This window comes from Vipera ursinii (assembly GCF_947247035.1).
Source record: "Vipera ursinii genome assembly, chromosome: 7".
Lineage (NCBI taxonomy): Eukaryota > Metazoa > Chordata > Lepidosauria > Squamata > Viperidae > Vipera > Vipera ursinii.
The window spans coordinates 40,880,033-40,896,876 of record NC_139521.1 but is presented as its reverse complement, the minus strand read 5'-3'; the positions used below and the strand labels follow the sequence as shown (position 1 = coordinate 40,896,876).

At 40.6% G+C, this 16,844-nt stretch overlaps 1 protein-coding gene across 4 annotated transcripts in view; it reads left to right on the top strand.

The window, feature by feature from the left end:
* The window catches only part of ANKRD50 (ankyrin repeat domain containing 50), a 57,028-nt gene that overhangs the window by 16,174 nt on the left and 24,010 nt on the right, over positions 1-16,844 (top strand). For all 4 annotated transcript variants that reach the window (XM_083367039.1, XM_083367040.1, XM_083367041.1 and 1 more), the window contains one exon: positions 10,534-10,763. In XM_083367039.1, coding sequence (XP_083223165.1) covers positions 10,534-10,763 — 230 coding nt within the window. The remainder of the gene's footprint in view (positions 1-10,533; positions 10,764-16,844) is intronic.

Genomic DNA, 16,844 nt, shown 5'->3' with positions numbered 1-16,844 from the left:
AGTAGTGGGTGATATATATGAAAGGAGAGAGTAAACTAAAGATGATTTGGGTTCCTGGGAGAACGGGCATGGAGCAAAGGAGAGAAAATTTAGATCTCCCACTTGGAAGATATAAAAAAGAAAATTTGACCTACTGAAGAAATTTCTAGCCTTTCCCAGAAATAGACCCTGTGTTGATATTGATCTGTTCAGTTCTGCCAATATCTCCTTCCCCTAGAATAGCGGGGAACCATAATACAGTTTGGAAGATAATATCTATAGGTTTTCGTCTCACTTTAGTCAGTTGAAAGGAAAATTTTAAATTAATAGAAAACAGAAAATGGAGTGGAAGTGGGCAGAGCTTATTTATCCCCTACCAGGTAACAGCCTTCCGTGCGCCTTTGGCGTCTAGTCATGCCGGCCACATGACCACGGAGACGTCCTCGAACAAGCACTGGCTCTTTGGCTTTGAAATGGAGATGAACACCGGCCCCTAGAGTTGGAAACGACTAGCACGCATGTGCAGGGGAACCTTTACCTTTACCTTTATAGTGTAACGGATGTTGATTAATGCACCTCTTACCATTTGCAATATCTTCCTCCCTAATGTTCAGATTGTTTTCCAACAGTTCAGGGAATATAGAGTTGCAACAACTACACCAAAACTTTCTAATCATGTTCAGCTTTTTTTTAAAAAATGCCTCTGAGAAGTTTAAGTCACAGATGGAATTTAGTAAACTAAGGCAGTTTGTGCCTATCACATTATTAGAACTATTTGTTTGTTTGTTTGTTTGGATGAAAACTGTTTTTTGGGACACAAACTATACCTTCTCCACTAGGTAAAGCCATCATTGCATGGTTTATTCCTGAAAAAAAATTCTTTGAAGATTAAAAAGCTGCAGTAACAGCAATTAGAAGGGATTTTTTTCTTTTTCTTTACACTTTTATTCTGCTTTATGTGTATGTTTCATTGTGTCTTAGGGACATCATGATTCCAACAAATTGTTAAACCAAATAAGTATCTACTGATATACAGTGAGTCGTGCTTGGGAATAAAGGACTCATCTATAGAAATAGCAACTCCTGACAAGATGTGTCTTGGAAAGGATTGCTTAGATTTTTATGCATTTTTGACAGACACACTAAAATTTATTACATATAATTTTTTTCCAATCTCAATGTTCTAAAAGTTCAGTTGTTGGTAAGAGTAATAAACAACTATCTTGGAAAAATGGTGTAAAAAGTAATTCATTTTGATTTGAAACTGACTTCCTATGAATTTATAGCAGGAATAGTTGTCCTATTGAATAACTTGTGAAATAGAATTCAAATTACATTGCAGTTAGAAACTACAAAAATAACTTTCTAAACGTGCTGAAACATAACTCTTGTAGTAGGATCTCTGGTTTGGGGGAGCTGCTGGGAACCACAATCTTTAATTGATTTTTTGATTATGAAGCACCAAGTTGTTGTCAACGTTTAGACTGATCTTCTGCAGAATAGAATGTCTTCAATCTGGCGCTTCATGTCACCCAGTGGTGTACCCATTGCCTCTACAGTATAATCAAGTTCATCCTCCTTGTTGCTGGTTTTTCCTTTTCTTTTTCTTTCCATTATTCTCACGGGAGCACTGACATAATGTGTTCAAAATGTGATAATTTGTGCTATGATTATTTTATTTGTTTATCTGACTATATTATTCTCAAGAATTTTCTACACCATCAAAATTTACAAGCATCAATACCTTTTTTATCCTGCATAATATATATGTTGCTTTTTTAATCACTTAAGCAAAAATAGTAATTATTTCTGTGTGGAACTGAGGGGAGACAGGTCACAATTGTCAGTATTTCTGTTGTTGTTAGTTGCGAAGTCGTGTCCAACCAATCGCGACCCCATGGGCAATGTTCCTCCAGGCCTTCCTGTCCTCTACCATCTTCTGGAGTCCATTTAAGCTCACACCTACTGCTTCAGTGACTCCATCCAGCCACCTCATTCTCTGTCGTCCCCTTCTTCTATTGCCCTCAATCTTTCCCACCATTAGGCTCTTCTCCAATGAGTCCTTTCTTCTCATTAGGTGGCCAAAGTATTTGAGTTGCAACTTCAGGATCTGGCCTTCTAAAGAGCAGTCAGAGTTGACCTCCTCTAGGACTGACTGGTTTGATCGCCTTGCAGTCCAAGGGACTCACAGGAGTCTTCTCCAGAACCATAGTTCAAAGGCCTCAATTCTTTGGCGCTCAGCCTTTCTTATGGTCCAGCTTTCACAACCATAAGTATTTCTACTCAGATCTAATGTTGATGAGTGCTTAACAAACATCAAAATTAGTTAATTATATGTAACAATGTGCTATTAAAAGAATCAGTTATATAGTCTGGTCATCTTTTTGTTGATAAGTTGCAGAAGCAAAATGATGATGCCAATGTTGATATCTGAGTAAAATTACTCCCCAGCATGGAACCTCTTTGCTTTATTCAGTTAATTATATTCAACTATAGTTGAGTATAGTTTCCTTGCTAAAGGTGGTAATTTCCTAATCAATTTATCATTAGAGGGGCTTGAAACATCTTGCCTTCTGGCTTATTATGTTGAATCGATTTTCCTTGGTTCTTTGCTAAGATGGCAAATTTAATTTCATTTAAAATGAATCTGTAGACTACAGAGTATTTCCTGATTCCTTCTATGATCAAGAAGTGGGATTAGACAGTATAATACAACAATGCCATTTTAAGTAATTTTCAGAATACAACAGCAGGCAATTCTACACAAATATAACAATCCAATGTCAGAAAGCAGTTCAGGAATCAGGACATACAGAATACAGTGAACATTGATGATAATCAGATATTGAAATATAGTCATAGAATGAAGCACTTAAATATTGTCTGGAATGGTATGTTTTTCTTCTGTAATCTGCCATAATGGATGGTGATCTAGTAATTTATTCAGAGCCAGTTTGGTGTAATAGTTAAAGCATCAGACTAGAAGACAGAAGACAGTGAGTTCTAGTTACACCTTGGGCACAACCCAAGTTATCTTGGGCCAGTTGCAGACTCTCAGCCCTAGGAAGAAGGCAATGACAAACCACTTCTGAAAAAACTTGCCAAGAAAACTGTAGGAACTAGCTCAGGCAGTTGCCAGGAGTTAAAAATTGATTCAAACACATACACAAACACAAAGATTTTTCCCATGTTTCCAATAACGTGAAGCAGAAAAGAGCTTCTCAGTGGGTTCTAACATGGTATTATATTATTTTGAAAGCATTCCCTCCACCTAGTTAACTTTTGTAGTGTTCTGAATTTTTTAACTTTAGTTTTTCACCTTTAACCTGTACATTTTAACCTTGTTTTTAATCCTGTTTTTAACTGGGCTTCTAGTCATGTATTCATATTGCTGAGATTTTGATATAAGATGGGTGGGTGTATAAATGTTTTAAATAAAGACTACTATTCCTGCTACTGAAACTTGATAGTTTATCATGTTTCCAAACTGCTTATAGCTTTTAATGATTTCATTTTCCCTTGATTGAAGGTATTGTCAGAGCACACAGTTATCTTACAACAGGTATTATTAATTCTGCATACTGACAACTGCATTTGCCAAATTGTGCACTGACTGCCTTTTCTGTACTGATTTGAGGACAAGCAGGGCTTTTTTTCTCATACAACGCTCAGAACGGCGTTCCGGTACCTTCTTTTTTTGCAAAAAAAGCTCCTCTATTGGCTTTAGGAGTAAGCAATCTTGGCTCTTTTTTGACTCATGGACTTCAACTCCCAGAAGTCCTGAGCCAGCCACACTGAGGGGAAAGAGAGGTTTCCAAGCTGAGCCATGGTGGCTCAGGAATTCTGGGAGTTGAAGTCCTTGAGTCATAAAAGAGCCAAGGTTGCCTACCCTGCACTAGAGGAGGACATTAAAATTATTTACAAGGTTACCTCTTTAGGAACTAAACTTTTAGAATCTAAAACAGCTAATTCAAAAAAGCCAACAGGAAAGAACCTCACATTTTTCATCTACTTCTGTCTTTTGGAAGGTAAAATTAGATAACAAAATAATCTATTTCCTATGTTAACATCTCTGCAATGAAATCAATAAAGGTAACAAGAAAGAAATAAGAGACATTTTTCTCAATATAATATGTCTAATTTAGCTGATGCTAGAAAAAATAGTATCTTTTGTACACTCTTGAAAACTATTTTGAATTTATAACCATCTATTACAACTAAACCACTTTAAATTAAACAATTCTTAAGAATGAAATATTCTTAATTTGGACTTTACTTTTACTGTTTGGACTGTTGTGTGTTTTGAAAAATAGATTATTTAGAATCTAGTTATGTTGCATTTCAGTCTTTAAATAATTAACCTAGTATATACATAACAATATATGATGTTTTCCATGGTGAACTTAACATCAATAACAACATTTATTAAAAAGGATAAAAAAATTTCTGGTGGTATTATCTGTACATTAAAATTTTGTTTAATTTTGTCAATATACTCAGTTACGGGCCAGGTGGAAAGAAGATCAGAAAAATGGTTTTACAATGACTGATGAAAATTTGATAAAGCAAATCAGAAATCAGGGACCAGCACATATAAAACGGATATATCTTGCGTTGATAGAGATTGATTCAGAAACAGAACTTGTTAAGGATTGTATGATAAAATGGGCCCAAAACATTCAGGAAGTTATTACAATGGACACGTGGAAAAAGATTTGGGTGAGGAATGTAAAATTTACACAAGCTCAAAATCTAAGAGAGAATTTTTACAAAATGTTTTATAGATGGCATTTAGATCCTAAAAAGCTTGCAAGTATGTATCCGAATTATCAGCCTAAATGTTGGAGGTGCGGTGATGAAGACGCAACATATTTTCACATATGGTGGACTTGTAAAAAGGTTAAGGCCTTTTGGATAAAAGTCTGGTGGAACATGCAGAAGATTTTTAAACAGAGGATAAAGTTTTGTCCGCAACTTTTTTTGTTGGGAATAATTACAGATGCTACAGTTGTGGACACTAAGTTGATGTTGAATTTAATTACGGCAGCAAGACTTTTGATAGGTCAGTACTGGAAGAAAGAGGAACTGCCGACCATAGAAGAGTGGACTTTAAAGGTTTCCGACCTGGCTGAGATGGCAAAGATTTCGGCCTATTTGAAAGATCACTCGCAAGAACGCTATATTATGGAATGGAGAAAATGGATTGAGTTTATCCAGAACAAGTATAGGGTTAAGAAGTTTTATGTAGCATTTGAATAAGTCTTCTTTCTTTTTTTCTTTTTCTATTATAGTTTTTCTATATATATTTAATATTACTAAGGTTTGTTTTATCCTATATAAGCTAGAGAGTGATGGATTTTAGAGTTTATGGTTGTTAGTACAGTATATGGTTGTTTATGATTGTTTTTTTTATATATACCTTGTATTTAGCTCTGGGAAGTCGGGGGGGAGGGGGGAGAGGTAGGGGGGAGGGAGAAGGGAGGGGGAGGGGGGATTTTTAAAGAAAAAATTGTATGTTAAAACTTTTCAATAAAAAAAAATTGTTTAGTCACAATCTTTCAAAAGATGTTAGATATGTGCATAAGTGTAGTCAGTAGCATATGCCTTTTTAAAAATATCAAACATGCAAAGAAACAAAAATAAGTCCAGAAATGCCAACTTTGCAACCAATATTTCTTATCCATAACTATGGCACCCTAAGGATACCTGCATACATGCAAATGCTTCTCTGGGATCAGTAACGCAGCAGGGATTGCTTTTTCCTTCCAGTAACAGATTGCTAGGAAATACCAAACATGGCCTTGAGAATTCCAATGTTTGTTACAAATTTTTCTGGATGTGGTTGGAAAGAGGCTGTTTGGCACCAGAGACCACTGCCACGAGGAACACAGCTCTGGGTCGCGGTTCGGAGCAGCTCCGGGTGGGGGCTCAGCACAGGCCACAGTGTGGCAACTGCGGGGAGGGGAATCCCCATGGCGGCTGTGGGGAGGGGAATCCCCGTGGCATGTGGCTCCAAGCCGCAGGGGCAGGGGTGCAAAGGATGGGCGGTGACGCCGTAGCAAGACACCGGCATTGCTCCCAGTGACAGCACCTCTTGAGTTCCAGCACCTTTAAAAAAAAAACACTGAGGACAACCTAATGTAGATCATTACTAGCAGCCAATTATTTCTGCCTAAGAATGGTCATAGTTATGTGGCAGGGCAGTTGAAGCTGGCCAAAATCAATTAAGGTCACTGTTGCTGTTATTATTATATCTTGTTAGAAAGGAAGCTGGAACTTTTATTTTCTGAAAGACTGTAATTCAGTTCTCATAACTGGAATTTATTACACACAAACTGTACACTTGATTGCCTTGAAGAGTTCAGTGTTTGATTAGTTTTTTCAATCAGCTGGTCTCTGGCTATATTAGGAATACAATTTCCAGAAGTCTAAATTAGTATGACTAATACCTGCTTCAAGTTATGAAGAATGCTACTGCCAATCTATAACACTTGCATAATAAACAAATTGTAAAAGATTAGGAGTCCTTAGCAATATCAAGAAAATATTTTAATACAGGTGAAACTCGAAAAATTAGAATATCGTGCAAAAGTTCGTTTATTTCAGTAATGCAACTTAAAAGGGGAAACTAATATATAAGATAGACTCATTACATGCAAAGCAAGATAGTTCAAGCTGTGATTTGTCATAATTGTGATGATTATGGCGTACAGCTCATGAAAACCCCAAATCCACAATCTCAGAAAATTAGAATATTACATGCAATCAATAAAACAAGGAGTGTACATAGAACAATATCGGACTTCTGAAAAGTATAAGCATGCATGCAGTACTTGGTTTGGGCCCCTTTTGCAGCAATTACTGCCTCAATGCAGCATGGCATGGAAGCTATCAGCCTGTGGCACTGCTGAGGTGTTATGGAAGACCAGGATGCTTCAATAGCGGTCTTCAGCTCTTCTGCATTGTTTGGTCTCATGTCTCTCATCTTTCTCTTGGCAATGCCCCATAGATTCTCTATGGGATTCAGGTCAGGCAAGTTTGCTGGCCAATCAAGCACAGTAATCCCACAGTCATTGAATCAGATTTTGGTGCTTTTGGCAGTGTGGGCAGGTGCCAAGTCCTGCTGGAAAATGAAGTCAGCATCCCCATAAAGCTCGTCTGTGGAAGGAAGCATGAAGTGCTCCAAAATCTCCTGGTAGACGGCTGCGTTGACCCTGGACTTAATGAAGCACAGTGGACCAACACCAGCAGATGACATGGCTCTCCAAATCAACACAGACTGTGGAAACTTCACACTGGACTTCAAGCATCTTGCAGTGTGTGCCTCTCCATTCTTCCTCCAGACTCTGGGTCCTTGGTTTCCAAATGAGATGCAAAAGTTGCTCTCATCAGAAAAGAGGACTTTAGATCACAAGCAAAAGAGCAGGTCTGTTTTTCTTTAGCCCAGGTAAAATGCTTCTGACGTTTGTTGTAAAGGAGCGGCTTGACAAGAGGAATACGACATTTGAAGCCCATGTCCAGGATCTGTCTGTGTGTGGTGGCTCTTGATGCACTGACTCCAGCCTCAGTCCACTCCTTGTGAAAGTCCCCAACACTTTTGAATGGCCTTTTCCTGACAATCCTCTCCAGGCTGCGATCATCCCTGCTGCTTGTGCACCTTTTTCTTCCACACTTTCCCCTTCCATGTAACTTTCTATTAATGTGCTTAGATACAGCACTTTGGGAACATCCAACTTCTTTTGCAATTACCTTTTGAGGCTTTCCCTCCTTATGGAGGGTGTCAATGATGGTTTTCTGCACAACTGCCAGGTCAGCAGTCTTCCCCATGATTGTGATTCCTACTGAACCAGACTGAGAGACCATTTAAAGGCTCAGGAACCCTTTGCAGGTGTTATGGCTTAATTAGCTGATTAGAGTGGGACACTTTGAGCCTAGAATATTGCACCTTTTCACAATATTATAATTTTCTGAGATTGTGGATTTGGGGTTTTCATGAGCTGCACTCCATAATCATCACAATTATGACAAATCACGGCTTGAACTATCTTGCTTTGCATGTAATGAGTCTATCTCATATTTTTATTTATTTATTTTATTACATTTGTATACCGCCCTTTCCCTGAGGACTCAGGGCAGTTTACAGGGAATTAAAAACCAACAATACAAAAGTTAAAACCAGTTTAAAAAAGATTAAACTTAACCCTGTGCAAATAAAACCCCAGTTAAAATAAATTAATCCTCAGCCTGGGCCAGAGAGCTCAAAGAGCCAGGTCTTCAGGCCCCGGCGGAATGAACGGAGGTCGGGGGCAGTCCTCAGCTCCACTGGCAGCTGGTTCCAGAGGGCAGGCGCCCCCACTGAGAAGGCCCTATCCCTGGGCGTTACCCGCTGGCAATCTCTTACCGGTGGGACCCTGAGCAGACCCTCCCTGTGGGAGCGCACTGGACGAAGGGCACTTGATGCTGGCAGCAGGTGTTCCCTCAAATACCCCGGACCCAAGCCATGTAGGGCTTTATAGGTAATGACCAGCACCTTGAATTTCACCCGGAGGGCAACCGGAAGCCAATGCAGCTCGCGGAGTAGAGGTGTTACATGGGAGTATCGGGAGACCCCCATTACAACTCGCACGGCCGCATTCTGCACCAGTTGAAGCCTCCGAGTTGTCCTCAAGGGCAGCCCCATGTAGAGAGCATTGCAGTAGTCCAAACGGGAGGTCACGAGCACATGAGTAACTGTGCGTAGGGCATCTCGGTCCAGATAGGGACGCAACTGGCGCACCAGGCGAACCTGGGCAAAAGCCCCCCTGGTCACGGCTCCTATGTGGTCTTCAAAATTGAGTCGTGAATCCAGGAGGACGCCCAAGTTGCGAGCCCTATCAACGGGGGTAACACCTCACCCCCCATCGTTAGAGATGGAATAGTCTGGTTGACCCGAGATGCCGATATGCACAGCCACTCAGTCTTGGCGGGATTGAGACGAAGCCTGTTTCTCCCCATCCAGACCTGGACCTCCTCCAGGCCTCCTCCAGGGACATCACGGCGAGGGCATCACTGGGTTGGTTCTGGGTGGAAAAAGTTGGGTATCATCAGCGTACTGATGATACCCCACCCCGAAACCACGAATGATCTCGCCCAGTGGCTTCATATAGATGTTGAACAGGAGGGGCGAGAGAACCGACCCCTGAGGAACTCCACAAATGAGAGGCCTTGGGGCGGATCTCTGCCCTCCCGCCAACACCGACTGCGAGCGGCCCAGGAGATAGGAGGAGAACCACCGTAAAACGGTGCCTCCCACTCCCAATCCCCTGAGACGCCGCAGCAGGATACCATGGTCGATGGTATCGAAAGCTGCTGAGAGATCTAATAGGACCAGGACAGAGGAGCAACCCCTGTCCCTAGCCCTCCAGAGATCATTCACCAGCGCGACCAATGCCGTCTCCGTGCTGTGTCCGGGTCTGAAACCCGATTGGTACAGGTCCAGATAATCAGTTTCCTCCAGGAACAGAGGAAGCTGATGCGCCACCACACTCTCAACAACCTTCGCCAAAAAGCGAAGGTTGGAGACTGGACGATAGTTATTTAAAACAGCCGGGTTCAAAGCAGGCTTCTTGAGGAGGGGTCTCACCACCGCCTCCTTCAAGGCGGCAGGGAAGACACCCTCCTTCAAAGAAGCAGTTATTACTGCATGGAACCAGCCTCGTGTCCCCTCCCGGGCCGCATAAGCTAGCCAGGAGGGGCACGGATCCAACAAACAGGTGGTGGTGCTCAGTCTCCCCATGATCCTGTCCACATCGTCAGGGGAAACAGGGTCGAACTCAGTCCAGATAACATGCTCAAGACCGCCCAATTCCTCCACATCAGACTCTGCCCAGTCAGAGTCCAGACCGGTCCGGATCTGAGCGATTTTGTCCGCCAGATGATGACTAAACTCCTCGGCTCGTCCCCGCAAGGGATCCTCTCTCACCTCCTGGTTAAGGAGGGAGCGAGTTACCCTAAACAGGGCGGCCGGGAGATTATCTGCGGACGCAATAAGGGCAGCAAAGTAGTTAGACTTCGCCGTCCTTATCGCTTTCCCTTTTAAGGTACATTACTGAAATAAATGAACTTTTGCACGATATTCTAATTTTTCTAGTTTCACCTGTATGTATAGTAAGGATAATACTTGTCCACATAGATGCAAGTTCCACTCACATAATTTCTAATAATGTGACAGAATGTATTTATTGGACAAATTCCAAAGAGGCTCTTTGTGTGCTATGTTTACATGTTGAACTTCTTTTCAAAGTTTAAAATAGCTTCTTTTTTTTTACTACTTTAGAAACTCTTTTGAAGTGTTTGAATATCATATATTGGAGCAGAATTGGTGTAAAAATGCAGAGTTAGCTGAGAAAGAAGAGCTTCTGAAGCAGCTATAAAAGCCTGGAAAATTTGCAGATACTTTAATTATTTGAAAATAGATGCTTCTCACATATTTGTGCATGTTTTTTTAAGCCATTGCTTAGCCCTGGTATTATGTGTGCACACATGATTTTTATATTTCTTCTTCTTTTGTTTCAGGTGCATTTTGCTCCCACTTCTGGGAACCAAGAGCCCCCAACAAAGTTACTTTCTCTTGGTGGATTCAGTAGATGAGGGGTGCAATATTGCTGAAGGTGACCAGACATCTACAAGCTTATCTGGAACTATAGCTGAACTTCTAGCTACTCACCATGAATTTTTTCCCCCATGGTTGCTGCTCCTCTGTTCTGCTCGAAAACAAAATAAAGCTGTCACAAAGTTGTTTACAGGTAAGTACATATTTTAGTGATATAACAGTTATTTCTCATTTGTGCAGTGTTTTAAGAGGATTATATAAGAAGCAATATACAGAAAGTAGTATGAAGAATGCTGTATATTAAAACATACATAACTATTAGCTTATATGAACAATCTATATTCTTGGGACATGTACATTTTGTTTAGGATTTATATACTCCAGATTTTACAACAGGTAGCACACCTGACTGACCTTATTGTTATTTGACAAAAAGAACTTAAATGGGATCAGAGTTGGTTTGTAATTAAATGTGAAATCACCAGGAAATCTTAGGGTTATAGTCTTGTTCTAACCAAAGAGCACCCTGGAAAAAGGCAATGGCAACTGACTTTCATACCAAGATTCTCCCATTTAGACACCAGAGTCAAACGTGAACTAAGCCAATGTTCTGTTTAGTCTAAATATAAATGCAGGTATTCCACAACTTATGACCATATGTTTAACAATGTTTCAAGGTTGGAAAAAAATAAAAACCTGTCCTCAAGGTTACAACTATCATACCTCCCCAGCCAGTCATGTGATTGCTATTGGGGCACTTTGCAACCAGCTCAAATTTACCATGGTTGAAACATCTTGTTACTTGATCGTGATTTGCAACCTTCCCAGGCAGCTTCTGACAAGCAAAATCAATGTTAAACTTAAAAACCATGTTACTTGCTTAATGATCTCAGTGATTCATTTAATGCCCACAGTAAAAATGGTCATAAATTTAGGTCTAGTCACATGATTACTTTCTTAACAACTGCAATCCTTAGGAACCAAAATTATGGGCCTAACTAACCATAATTTACAAGTCATAAATCAAGGACAACCTACATTTGAAAGGTACTGGGTTTAAAAATGGTGGTGCATACATTTGTTTGTCTTTCTCTTCCCCCACCCCTGTAAAAATTCTAGATTTATTACTTTACATTCTAGGAATGGAAACTGCATTTTGCAAGTGTATTGAATGGGTGTAGCTGCATTTGATTATGGGAGTGCTGTTGGCAAAAGCTGTTGGGAGTCTTCTACAACTTGTTGTTCCAGTCTTGACTGACTTGTAAGCTTATTTTGTCACTCTGCTGCTATTGTTCCTGAGACTTTTCTTAAATGCAAAGATGTGTAAGCAGTGGATTTCTAGCTTGCCTACCAAGTTCCTTGTTTTAAGAAAAAGGACTTCAGAAAAACCTCTTTTTTTAAAAAAAAAAGAGGCAAATTAGTAAGACAAGCAATATGTTTATTTTTCTAAGTTAATGACACATCTAATATCTAATTGGCACCAATGCTCTGGTAAAAAAATGTTCTGGTAAAAAAATGTTCTGGTAAAGAAAAAAAAGGTGTGGGTTGGGGTACTGGGAAAGAAAAGATTGAAATAACTCCCTAAGACAGAGATAATAATTAACATTTGAAGAAAGCACACAGGAATTCATTTTGTTGTGTTGCATTTCTTTCTTTCTTGCATTTTTAAGGAATTATTTTTCTATCCTCAGAGGAAAAGTTCACAAGTTGAAATGAATGAATCATAATTCAATTTCTAAAACAATAAAATGTATGGGTCCAAATATCAGATAGGTTGATTTAGCTAATAAAAGAAGAAAGACAGTATCTGCTCCTATAACTTTACTTGAATTGTTTTACAATTATGTAGTGGAACTCATGGAATCTAAACAAACATTGCATAATCATGTCTTGGGGTGTGTATATATATATATACATATGGTTAAACAAGATTTTCCTTAAAATTACCTGCAGCTATTTTAGCTTTGCCTCAATGATGAAGTGTAAGAGTGAACATACAAAGCTATGCAACATGCTCATTCATGCTTCCTGATGCTTTTTGTTTTACCTTTGCTATTTGTCTCTATTGCATAACTTTCTTACCTTATTCTACTTCACTATTACAGAGAAAAATACTTACACACACATATACAAGATACAAGATCCTTAATTTTCTAGCAATCTAGAATAAGTCAATTTATTTGCAGAAGATAAGATAAGAAAGTCCAGTGGCTTAATGACTCTGCCTGAATCTTTTCTGTTGTAGAGATGTACAATCAAAGCTTTCAAGAGTATCTTCCAAAATTATGTCTCTATGCAAATCTTAATATAAGTGAACTATGTCAACCAAGGTTTTGGGATAAGCCATGAAATATCAGGAGATCTATGATTATCTATCGAAATACTGGAGGCTGTAGGAGGCTGCTGAATATCATTTGTATGTTTAATAGAACAATCTTATGTTGGGGAAGAACTAGGACAGTGGGGAAATAGTGTTAATTGTTGGACGGAATTAAGAATTAATGAGTTTTGCAAATGACCTGATGAATTGTGGAACAGATTCACTGAGTTTGGGAAACGCTTTCTGGTCATGTGTTTTCTGACCAAATAATATGTGTATGCTAAGCACAGAGAGAGGTCTGTCTCTCTGAAGGCCAGCAATGTAAGAGCACCAATGAGAAAAGGACACTGAAAGCTGTCCAAGAGGAGATGGGGTGGGCTGCCCTTCAGAAGGATAAGAAAAACTGTACTTGTCAATAGTCATGCAAACATTAATGGAAGATTTAAATTAAAGTGGGGAGAGATATGCAACGACTCAGTGGAGAGTGCTGGGCATTGAGAAAATGGCGGTATACCATAATGGTGGAGCCACTAGTCAGAAAGCAGTACTTAAAATCCAACACATCAGTGCTAACTAGATAGATTTGTAAACAACAATCTTTCTAGTCTTCAGCGTACACTATTGCCCAGAGAATACATAACAAGAAGACAGAAGTAAATACTAACCTGAGAAATCAAATATTGCTTGGTTAAAAGAAATCTTGTGGGATGAAAATCAAGATTAGATAACATTAGTGAAAAGATACGGCTTGTTCAAAAGATGTTGTTGTTAGTTGAAAAGTCGTGTCTGACCCATCGCGACCCCATGGAGAACGTTCCTCCAGGCCTTCCTGTCTTCTACCATCTTCTGGAGTCCATTTAGGCTCACGCCTACTGCTTCAGTGACTCCATCCAGTCACCTCATTCTCTGTCGTCCCCTTCTTCTATTGCCCTCAATCTTTCCCAGCATTAGGCTCTTCTCCAGTGAGTCCTTCCTTCTCATTAGGTGGCCAGAGTATTTGAGTTTCAACTTCAGGATCTGGTCTTCTAAAGAGCAGTCAGGGTTGATCTCCTCTAGGACTGACTGGTTTGATCGCCTTGCAGTCCAAGGGACTTGCAGGACTCTTCTCCAGCACCATAGTTCAAAGGCCTCAATTCTTTGGTGCTCAACCTTTGTTATGGTCCAACTTTCACAGCCATACATTGCAACTGGGAAAAGCATAGCCTTGACTATACGCACTTTTGTTGGCAGGCTGATGTCTCTGCTTTTTAGTGTGCTGTCTAGATTTCCCATGGCTTTCCTCCCCAGGAGCAAGCATCTTTTAAATTCTTGGCTGTAGTCCACATCTGTGGTGATCTTGGAGCCCAGGAAAATAAAATCTGTCACTACCTCCATTTATTCCCCATCTATTTGCCAGGAATTGAGAGGGCCAGATGCCATGATCTTGGTTTTCTTAATGTTCAGTCTTAATGTCTTCACCCGCAACAAGAGGCTCTTTAGTTCCTCTTCACTTTCTGCCATTAGAGTGGTATCATCTGCATATCTTAGGTTATTGATATTTCTCCCAGCAATCTTTATTTATTTATTTATTTATTTTATTAAACTTATATACCGCCCTTCTCCCGTAGGACTCAGGGCAGTTCACAAGGTTTTTTAAAAACAATGCAACAAATTACAAAAATTAAAAACAATTAAAATGATTACACTAACCTTGAAATAAAAACCCAATTACAATTAAAAGTACAATTAAAACCCCAGTTAATACTCTCAGTCTAGGCCAGAAAGCTCAAAGAGCCAGGTCTTCAGGTCCCCGCGGAATGAGCGAACGTCAGGGGCAGTCTAAGCTCTACAGGCAGCTGGTTCCAAAGGGCAGGCGCACCCACAGAGAAGGCCCTCCCCCTGGGTATTGTCCACCGGCAGTCTTTTACCGGCGGTACCCTGAGAAGACCCACCCTGTGGGAGTGCACAGGACGAAGGGAGCTTGATGCCGGCAGCAGGTGTTCCCTCAGATATCCCGGACCCAAGCCATTTAGGGCTTTATAGGTCATCACCAGCACCTTGAATCTCACCCGGAGGGCAACCGGAAGCCAATGCAGCTCACGGAGTAGAGGTGTTACATGCGAGTATCGGGAAACCCCCATCACAACCCGCGCGGCTGCATTCTGCACCAGCTGAAGCCTCCAAGTGGTCCTCAAGGGCAGCCCCATGTAGAGAGTGTTGCAGTAGTCCAATCGGGAGGTCACAAGCGCATGAGTGACTGTGCGCAGGGCATCTCGGTCCAGGTAGGGCCACAACTGGCGTACCAGGCGAACCTGGGCAAAGGCCCCCCTGGTCACGGCTCCTATATGATCTTCAAAACTGAGCCGCGAATCCAGGAGGACGCCCAAGTTGCGAGCCCTATCGACTGGGGGTAACACACACGCCATCATTAAAGATGGAATGGACTAGTTAGTCTTAATTCCAACTTTTGATTCCTCTAGCCCTGCCTTTCTCATGATGTGCTCTGCATATAAGTTAAACAGGCAGGACGACAGTATACAGCCTTGCTGGACTCCTTTCCCAATTTTGAACCAATCGGTGGATCCGTGTCCAGTTCTCACTGTTGCTTCTTGACCTGAATATAGGTTTCTCAAGAGACAAATAAGATGGTCTGGTACTCCCATCTCTTTAAGAACTTGCCACACTTTGTTGTCATCCACACAATCAAAGGCTTTAGCATAGTCAATGAAGGAGAAGTAGATGTTTTTCTGGAGCTCCCTAGCTTTCTCCATGAGCCAACAGCGTATGTTGGCAATTTGATCTCTAGTTCCTCTGCCTCTTCGAAATCCTGCCTGTACTTCCAGTAGTTCTCGATCCACATACTTCTGGAGTCTAGCGTAGGATTTTAAGCATAACTTTACTAGCATGTGAAAGGAGTGCAATGGTACGATAGTTTGAACAATCTTTGGCATTGCCTTTCTTTGGAATTGGAATGTAAACTGACCTTTTCTAATCCTGTGGCCACTGTGGAGTTTTCCAAATTTGCTGGCAAATTGAGTGTAGCACTTTTACTGCATCATCTTAAGATTTTGAATAGCTCATTTGGAATACCGTCACCTCCACTAGCTTTGTTGTTACTCAGATTTCCTAAGGCCCACTTCACTTCACATTCTAGGAAGTCTGGCTCAGGGTCGGTGACCACCCCATTGTGGTTATCTGGGACGTTAAGCTGGTTCATGTATAGTTCTTCTGTGTAGTTTTGCCACCTCTTCTGAATCTCTTCTGCCTCTGTTAGGTCCCTGCCATTTTGGACCTTTATCATGCCCATTTTTGCATTAAACGTTCCCTTCATCTCTCCAATTTTCTTGAAGAGATCTCTGGTCCTCCCTATTCTATTGTTTTCTTCAATTTCTTTGCACTGTTCATTTAAGAAGGTATTATTATCTCTTCTAGTTATTCTCTGGAATTCTGCATTCAATTGGGTGTATCTTTCTCTTTCTCCTCTGCCTTTCACTTCCGTTCTTTCCTCAGCTATTTGCAAGGCTTCCTCAGACAGCCATTTTGCTTTCTTGCATTTCTTTTTCTTTGGGATGGTTTTAGTTGCTACCTCTTGCACAATATTGCGAACCTCCATCCATAATTCTTCAGGCACTCTGTCTATCAGATCTAATTCCTTAAATCTATTTGTCACCTCTACTGTTATATTCATCAGGGATATGATTTAGTTCATACCTCAGTGGCCTAGTGCTTTTCCCTACTTTCTTCAGTTTATGCCTAAATTTTGCAACAAGAAGCTCATGGTCTGAGCCACAGTCAGCTCCTGGTCTTGTATAGAGCTTCTCCATCTTTGGCTGCAGAGCACATAGTCAGTCTGATTTCTGTGTTGACCGTCTGGTGATGTCCATGTGTAGAGCCGTCTCTTGGGTTGTTGGAAAAGAGTGTTTGCTATGACCATCATATTTTCTTGACAAAATTCTATCAGTCTGTGCCCTGCTT